The sequence below is a fragment of the Siphateles boraxobius genome, unplaced genomic scaffold (assembly GCF_051911475.1).
Source record: "Siphateles boraxobius isolate OS27281-9 unplaced genomic scaffold, OSU_SipBor_1 293, whole genome shotgun sequence".
NCBI lineage: Eukaryota > Metazoa > Chordata > Actinopteri > Cypriniformes > Leuciscidae > Siphateles > Siphateles boraxobius.
In genome coordinates, this window is record NW_027508912.1 from 217,501 (window position 1) to 227,500 (window position 10,000).

The 10,000-nt window shown below is 47.4% G+C and overlaps 1 protein-coding gene across 1 annotated transcript in view; it reads right to left on the reverse strand.

The window, feature by feature from the left end:
- vps13b (vacuolar protein sorting 13 homolog B) overlaps nt 1–10,000 on the reverse strand; it is a 220,879-nt gene that overhangs the window by 153,797 nt on the left and 57,082 nt on the right. The window contains exons 14-15 of the mRNA XM_077246996.1: nt 6,364–6,548; nt 1,177–1,311 (exon numbers count right to left, since the gene is read on the reverse strand). Of these exons, the coding sequence (XP_077103111.1) occupies nt 1,177–1,311; nt 6,364–6,548 (320 nt within the window). The remainder of the gene's footprint in view (nt 1–1,176; nt 1,312–6,363; nt 6,549–10,000) is intronic.

Genomic DNA, 10,000 nt, shown 5'->3' on the forward strand with positions numbered 1-10,000 from the left:
CGCTAAGTTTACTGCTTCTGGAATTACAAATAGGAAAGGTTGGACGTTTTTAAAGGATCTTCAAAATGAGTCACGGTCGTTACTGCAGTGTTCCTGGCTGTACAGGGAATGTTGGCACTTTTCGTTGTCTTCCCAAGACCAGCCAACAGGCATGGTTGATGTTTTTATACAACAAGATCCCTGTGCGGTTCAACATGAAATTATCAATATGCTCGGACCTTTTCACCCCAGACTGTTTCAAAAACCTTGGACAGTTTAAAGAAGGCTTTTCCACGCGGCTACTTCTGAAAAGAGGGGCTGTTCCGACCATGTTGATATAACATAAAGCTATCCGTTATCTACTAGCTATAGTTATCTAGAAGGTACAGTTAGTGTGACGGTTTGGTTTAATTTAAATATTTATTCTATAGTAGTAAAAATCTAGTTTAGATACACTGGATTTATTCGCACATTTTTATTTCAGAGTACATCACAACGCACAAAAGACGCTTGCTGCGAAACAGATTCTCCCAGTCTGGCATCGCGATATTATGTTTAGAGTTACAAGAAGTGTTTGTAGCATTATGACTGGTATTAGCAAGGGAGTGTTTCCAAGCATGTGTTTACTATGATGACTGGGTACATTTAGCAATTCCGTGAGTCATTCACAACAAATTAGCAAACTATTCATAGTCCATCAAGTGTAATCTCTGTAGGCTACTTATTGCAGTTTGCCATATCATTGATTGGTCTAGTCTCGTGCAGCTCATCTAAATACTCATGAGCATACCATAAAAGGGAGAAAACCGCTCGTTTCATTCCGGGGCTATTTCTCAGAGTTGCATTAGGGCGTATAAAAGAGCCACCGGGGCATTTTCAGCCAAACCAATGTTACATACTCTATTTGGAGACCTTAAGGAACAGTGTGAAATACCCTATAAAATCATTCTATCACCCTTTAAACTAGGAGGCGAAATCACTCTAATCCTGTACAGTATCATCAGAGATTTCAATAGTAAATCACTGGGACTCAAAGCTACCAAAATCCTGTGAATGAGCCATAAAACACAAACAATACACAAAACACAACCTCACGTGTGTGTGTGTGTGTGTGTGTGTGTGTGTGTGTGTGTGTGTGTGTGTGTGTGTGTGTGTGTGTGTGTGTGTGTATGTGTGTGTGTGTGTGTGTGCTCTCACCTGGTGTTCTGGCACACACTTTCACGGCTCCCAGAGTTCCAGAGACACACAGCAGCGCCGGCCGCACACACACCTTCAGCTCCACACGCTGAACACACACCTCCAGCACGGGAGCGACACACACCGGCTTCACACCTGCTGAAACACAGATCCACCTTGCTTCACGTGTGTCAGCAGCACAGATGCATGATAGGAACTCAGGCACAAAACACATTTACTAAAATGACAAGCATTACTTTATGTTTATCACTAATACATATCTAGTGCTGTGTGTGTGTGTGTGTGTGTGTGTGTGTGTGTGTTGGCTTTGCCCTTTGGGTGTTTGATTGGGTGCGTGACCTCAGTGACCTACAGCTGTTTGCTTGTGCACCTCTGCACCTGCACGCGCACACACACAAACTCATTCATTCACAGACACACACACACACACACACACACACACACACACACACACACACACACACACACACACACACACACACACACACACACACACAAACTCATTCATTCACACACACACACACACACACACACACACAAACTCATTCATTCACACACATACACACACACACACACACACACTCTCTCACACAGACACACACATACTCTCTCTCTCTCTCTCACACACACACACACACACATGGACACATCTGGAGTATGTGCATGTGTGTTTGTGCGAATGTGTGTGTGTGCACGAATGTGTGTGTGTGTGTGTGTGTGTTTATGTGACTTCTGCATTCTGGAAAGTGTAATTTTAGCATGTGGCATATTCTATTCAGAAGAGAAGAGAAGAGAAGAGAAGAGAAGAGAAGAGAAGAGAAGAGAAGAGAAGAGAAGAGAAGAGAAGAGAAGAGAAGAGAAGAGAAGAGAAGAGAAGAGAAGAGAAGAGAACAGAAGAGAAGAGAAGAGAAGAGAAGAGAAGAGAAGAGAAGAGAACACACTCTCACTCACACACACACACACTCAACTGTTTCTCCATGAATGTGTCTCATATCAGACCTCTGCTGGACTTTACGGACACACGTCTCACACTCAAGGACAACACACTCCATCAAAACAAGGACACACACACACACACACATTTTAACTATTTATTGAAGTCCACTTTAAAGAAATGATTTACAGGGACATAAATACTATAGATCCAGTCAAATACATGTACATAATCCTGTGGCACACAGCAGATCTTCACAGTATTTAGCGCCACTCAGTTGTTATGTGTCCCAGTGACTGCGTCTCCGCCAGATATGAGCGGCTTATATTAGCAGACAGAGCACAGTACTTTGCTAGTCGTTTAGCCCTCTTTTTGGGCATCCCAAGTTGTTGAAGCCATCTTACAACCAGCCAGTGTGTGTGTGTGTGTGTGTTAAGCTGCCAAATATGAACACAAGTAGTCGGCTCTGATAACCCAATTCTGAGATGATGTTTAAGAGTGGTTGATATTTAATAATCTTAGTCATAATGGCTTCTTCCATACTAGATTCAAAGGTACACGCAGCCTCCACACAAACAACTCACTGATCTCTCATTAATCACAGCAACATCTGCTGTATTAGCAAACACATGTGCAAAGGTTTCAGAGTTACTATCCCAATGCTGAAACATGGATGATTTTACACAAGAATGTTTGAACATTTTTACAGAAGATGAGAAAAGGCTTGATATGTCCTTCACTATAAGGTCCACTATTCTGTCGTGGCTACTCCAGTGTGCTACTCCAGTGTGCTACTCCAGTGTGCTACTCCAGTGTGCTACTCCAGTGTGCTACTCCAGTGATACTCCAGTGTGATACTCCAGTGCGATACTCCAGTGCGATACTCCAGTGCGATACTCCAGTGCGATACTCCAGTGCGATACTCCAGTGTGCTACTCCAGTGATACTCCAGTGTGATACTCCAGTGCGATACTCCAGTGCGATACTCCAGTGTGATACTCCAGTGATACTACAGTGTGATACTCCAGTGCGATACTCCAGTGTGATACTCCAGTGTGATACTCCAGTGATACTACAGTGTGATACTCCAGTGCGATACTCCAGTGTGATACTCCAGTGCGATACTCCAGTGTGATACTCCAGTGTGATACTCCAGTGATACTACAGTGTGATACTCCAGTGCGATACTCCAGTGTGATACTCCAGTGTGATCCTCCAGTGATACTACAGTGTGATACTCCAGCGATACTACAGTGTGATACTCCAGTGATACTACAGTGTGATACTCCAGTGATACTACAGTGTGATACTCCAGTGTGATACTCCAGTGTGATACTCCAGTGTGATACTCCAGTGATACTACAGTGTGATACTCCAGTGTGATCCTCCAGTGATACTACAGTGTGATACTCCAGTGTGATACTCCAGTGTGATACTCCAGTGTGATACTCCAGTGTGATCCTCCAGTGATACTACAGTGTGACACTCCAGTGATACTCCAGCGGTACTACAGTGTGATACTCCAGTGATACTCCAGTCTGATACTCCGGGGATACTCCAGTGCGGACACAGAGGATGTTCAGGTCCGGCAGTCTGAAGCCAGCAGAATGGGTGTCAAGTTTCCCGCTGGGTTTTCTTTTAAAGCCAAGGCAGTGTGTGTCTGCCTCAGCTCGCGTCTCTGTGGGTCCAGGAACAGGGAGGATCAGGCCAGCTCTCTTTTACATATTTCTCATCATGAGAAATCTGCCTGCTGGTGTAATACCATATCATGTTTGGTAACCCCAACCCTCCTTCCCATTGGGGGTGAAAAATAATATCACGGGTACTATGAGTGTTCAGTCCAAACCACTTTGGCACTAAGCTCACTGTCTTATTATTCATTTCACTCAGCACGTTTTGTTGGATATGAAAGCTGGAGAATAGATGCTGTACTTTAGACAGCGCCACTTGTGTAATAGCCTCTAACTTCATAGTCAGTGGCAGTGGGCATCTGTCAATCAAGTCCAGCCGAGATCTGAGTTCTGACAAGATGATGTTTACTTTCCACTTCCATTCTCCAGCAATGTTCATTCTGTGTCCTAGATAAGTGTATGTCTCATGAAGAGAATATACATGTACAGTTTTTTTTTTTGTTACTGGGAACACTGGGCATTTATCAGTTTTTGAACGGTACCACCTCTTCCCTCCACTTCTTGGCATGGTTTATCTGCGGGGTGGTGATGGCGCAATGGATAAGACAGATGCCTTTGGTGTGAGAGACCCGGGTTCGAATCCACTGTGAGACACCAATGTGTCCCTGAGCAAGACACTTAACCCCTAGTTGCTCCAGAGGCGTGCGACCTCTGACATATATAGCAATTGTAAGTCGCTTTGGATAAAAGCGTCAGCTAAATGAATAAATGTAAATGTAAATGTTCTCCTCTCGGACAGATTTGCACATTTAGTGTCGTTAATCTCCATGCCGGACCAATTCAGAGAAGAGTCTGTCTTGGCCAGCGTGTTTCTAATGACGCTCTCTTCTCTGGAGGAATCAGGACATCATCTGTATAGCCCTGAACTGAGATAGGACATATCACACCGGGGGGGCACACTGACACATCCACTTTAACCATTGGTTGATGGCAATTATAAAATGAATTGGACTCCACGGGCAGCCAGTTGTAATGCCTATCTGGAGTGGTGTTGGATGAGTGAGCTGTTCTCCACAGAGCCTTTATATACATATTTCACCATGTCAATGAACAGTTGAAGTAGCTGTATTTCCTCAGTGATCTGATCATGACATTGTGAGATAAAGTTCCAAATGCATCTATAAAGTCTAAGAAGACTGAGTCCAGTCTATTGATGTATGGCTTTTGTTTAGTGGATAAGATGTCGGCTTCCACCAACCAAGGGAGAACTCTGGCCAGTATGCACTTCATGAACACCTTATAGATGGTAGGAAGAAGGAATATATCCCTCCATGTCCATGGATCATCAGGAATGTTGTCTTTTTTTGGAATACGATGGATTATTGCCCCTTTCCATAAATCTGGTACTCTCTTATTTTCCAAACAGACGTTAAAGACAGTTGTTAAAATCTGACATGACTGTTTGGTTTTAAGAGTCTAATTTGTCACGCTATCCATACCATTGACTTTCTTGTTAGGGAGTTTTTCTACGACAGTCTCCACTTCCTTAAATGTGAAGTGTGTGTGTGGTGAGCAGGACGAGGACGAGGCCGAGGGACATGAGAGAAAGGCGCAAGGTCGGTGGCGAGATTGATAATGAGCCGTTCTCTCACGTCCCTCGGCCTCGTCCTCGTCATCACAGTGTGGTTTCAGGCACGTTCAAATACCAGGGTGGGGGTGGGAGATCATCATTATGCCTCTGATTTAGGCATTGATTATCAAAATAAGTTTGTATAACTGTAATGTCGCTAGAGCATGGTGGGCGGGCGGGATATTCACTGTTGTTTAAAATGACTTGAATCGCTCTGAATCTTGTATGCTGCCACAGGTATGCAAGTTTATTTCTCCTCACCTTTCTGCTCCGCTTGGGTTGAGTCGCTCGCATCTGCAGAGAGGGCGAGGCTGTTTCCCGCAGATAGCGCAGCTGTTGGCGGATCCAGTCAGCTGTCGAGACCGATGTTAAGTCTTCAGGAAATGATTGTGTCGCCAGGAACTTCTTCAAAACTCACGCCACATATTTCAGGTGTTGTAATCCGTTGTAATGGCTATCCGCTGTAAAAATTAGCTTTTTAAAGAATATCCCGTTTAACAATTTAGCAAGCGTTATCCACTTTCCTGGATCACCAGAGGAACAAAAGTTCGTTTCGCATTGGCGTTTGTTGTTTAGACGGTCTCTAAAGACTTTTTCTTGAGACTGGAAAGCCATCCATTGATGCTCAGACAGCGGGCACACACACTGCTGGAAGGCCATAGGCTCTTCTCTCATGAGATGTGATCCACGAGAGAGATCATGAGGTGGCAGCAGCTGTTGTTAAATTCTCCACGTGAGTAATGCTTGTTTGTATGCTATCTTGATTGTTGCAATCAAATACATAATCCACAATAGTTGCCAAAACATCTTATCTGCACCTACTGGATTATCGATGGCAATTACAACGGGTGTTTTTGCTTAGTTTTTTACAAAACGACATTTCGGCGTTCACCCGCGCTACCGGATACCGGTACATACATACACACACACACACACACAGACACACACAGGCGCACACACGAGCACACACAGACACAGACACACACACGTACCTGTAGTGTTGTAGGCGTGGCTAATGAGGCAGTCGCTGATGCCGCTGCAGGCTCCGCCCCCCAGTGTGTGTGTCCAGCTGCGATACATGCACTGGAGCAGCAGCACCTGCGCACGCGTCGCCTGAACACACACCTGCGGCAGCTCAAACACACACTCTCTCACGGGGACAGAGGCCTTCCTCGCCCTGAGGAACACACACACAGACACACACAAATCAAGATCATCATCACAGAGAGATCACGGTCACACGCACCCTCTCTCCATCATGCTGAAGACACTCCCGCTCTCCACACACACACACACACACACACACACCCTCCCTCCATCATGCTGAAGACACTCCCGCTCTCCACACACACACACAAACACACACACACACCCACCCTCCATCATGTTGAAGACACTCACGTTCTCCACACACAAACACAAACACACATCCTCTATCATTCTGAAGACACTCCCGCTCTCCACACACACAAACACACACACACACACACCCACCCTCCATCATGTTGAAGACACTCACGTTCTCCACACACACACACACACACACACACACACACACACACACACATCCTCTATCATTCTGAAGACACTCCCGCTCTCCACACACACAAACACACACACACCCTCCATCATGTTGAAGACACTCACGTTCTCCACACACACACACACACACACACACACACACACATCCTCTATCATTCTGAAGACACTCCTGCTCTTCATACACACACACATGACACACCAGTCACGTATAAGCTTTTAAACAGCAGACTCGTACCTGCATTATCATAAAATTTGATAATGGTCATGATGAAAATGGATAATGAATTTTTGTGTGTGAGAGTAGGTGTGTGTGTGTGTGAGAATGAGTGAGTGAGTGAGTGTGTGTGTGTGTGTGTGTGTTGTGTGTGTGTGTGTGTGTGTGTGTGTGTGTGTGTGTGTGTGTGTGTGTGTGTGTGTGTGTGTGTGTGTGTGTGTGTGTGGCGTGATGCCTGATGTAGTCAGCCGGACATGGGCCGTGTCCAGATCAGATGGAGGACCTGCGCCTAGACACGACCACAACACATGATGTAGTCAGCCGGATCCAGGCCGTATCCAGATCAGATAGTGGACCTGCGCCTAGACACGACAACAACACATGATGTAGTGAGCCGGATCCGGGCTGTATCCAGATCAGATGGAGGACCTGCGCCTAGACCCGACCACAACACATGATGTAGTGAACCGGATCCGGGCCATAACCAGATCAGATGGAGGACCTGCGCCTAGACACGACCACAACACATTATGTAGTGAACCGGATCCGGGCCATAACCAGATCAGATGGAGGACCTGCGCCTAGACACGACCAAAACACATGATGTAGTGAGCCGGATCCAGGCCGTATCCAGATCAGATGGAGGACCTGCGCCTAGACACGACCACAACACATGATGTAGTGAACCGGATCCGGGCCATAACCAGATCAGATGGAGGACCTGCGCCTAGACACGACCACAACACATGATGTAGTGAGCCGGATCCAGGCCGTATCCAGATCAGATGGAGGACCTGCGCCTAGACACGACCACAACAAATGATGTAGTCAGATGTATCCAGATCAAATGGAGGACCTGCGCCTAGACACGACCACAACACATGATGTAGTCAGCCGTATCCAGGCCGTATCCAGATCAGATGGAGGACCTGCGCCTAGACATGACCACAACACATGATGTAGTCAGCCGGATCCAGGCCGTATCCAGATCAGATAGAGGACCAGCGCCTAGACACGACCACAACACATGATGTAGTCAGCCGTATCCAGGCCGTATCCAGATCAGATGGAGGACCAGCGCCTAGACACGACCACAACACATGATGTAGTCAGCCGGATCCAGGCCGTATCCAGATCAGATGGAGGACCTGCGCCTAGACACGACCACAACACATGATGTAGTCAGCCGGATCCAGGCCGTATCCAGATCAGATGGAGGACCTGCGCCTAGACACGACCACAACACATGATGTAGTCAGCCGGATCCAGGACGTATCCAGATCAGATGGAGGACCTGCGCCTAGACACGACCACAACACATGATGTAGTCAGCCGGATCCAGGCCGTATCCAGATCAGATGGAGGACCTGCGCCTAGACACGACCACAACACATGATGTAGTCAGCCGGATCCAGGCCGTATCCAGATCAGATGGAGGACCTGCGCCTAGACACGACCACAACACATGATGTAGTCAGCCGTATCCAGGCCGTATCCAGATCAGATGGAGGACCTGCGCCTAGACACGACCACAACAAATGATGTAGTCAGATGTATCCAGATCAAATGGAGGACCTGCGCCTAGACACGACCACAACACATGATGTAGTCAGCCGTATCCAGGCCGTATCCAGATCAGATGGAGGACCTGCGCCTAAACACGACCACAACACATGATGTAGTCAGCCGGATCCAGGCCGTATCCAGATCAGATAGAGGACCAGCGCCTAGACACGACCACAACACATGATGTAGTCAGCCGTATCCAGGCCGTATCCAGATCAGATGGAGGACCTGCGCCTAGACACGACCACAACACATGATGTAGTCAGCCGGATCCAGGCCGTATCCAGATCAGATGGAGGACCTGCGCCTAGACACGACCACAACACATGATGTAGTCAGCCGGATCCAGGCCGTATCCAGATCAGATGGAGGACCTGCGCGTAGACACGACCACAACACATGATGTAGTCAGCCGGATCCAGGCCGTATCCAGATCAGATGGAGGACCTGCGCCTAGACACGACCACAACACATGATGTAGTCAGCCAGATCCAGGCCGTATCCAGATCAGATGGAGGACCTGCGCCTAGACACGACCACAACACATGATGTAGTCAGCCGGATCCAGGACGTATCCAGATCAGATGGAGGACCTGGGCCTAGACACGACCACAACACATGATGTAGTGAGCCGGATCCGGGCTGTATCCTGATCAGATGGAGGACCTGTGCCTAGACCCGACCACAACACATGATGTAGTCAGCCGGATCCAGGCCGTATCCAGATCAGATGGAGGACCTGCGCCTAGACACGACCACAACACATGATGTAGTCAGCCGGATCCAGGCCGTATCCAGATCAGATGGAGGACCTGCGCCTAGACACGACCACAACACATGATGTAGTCAGCCGGATCCAGGCCGTATCCAGATCAGATGGAGGACCTGCGCCTAGACACGACCACAACACATGATGTAGTCAGCCGGATCCAGGACGTATCCAGATCAGATGGAGGACCTGCGCCTAGACACGACCACAACACATGATGTAGTCAGCCGGATCCAGGCCGTATCCAGATCAGATAGAGGACCAGCGCCTAGACACGACCACAACACATGATGTAGTGAGCCGGATCCGGGCTGTATCCTGATCAGATGGAGGACCTGCACCTAGACACGGCCACAACGCATCCCTGAAGTGTCAGCAGAGATTGTGTCCACTAGACTCTCCCTGTGAAGGCCTCATCGACATGACAGCATCGGCACTGATCCTAAACAAACTCATCCCTATTCCTACATGACTCCGATATTAAACCAGATGGAATTATTATACTATATATATGTATTAAATTATATTACTGGATATT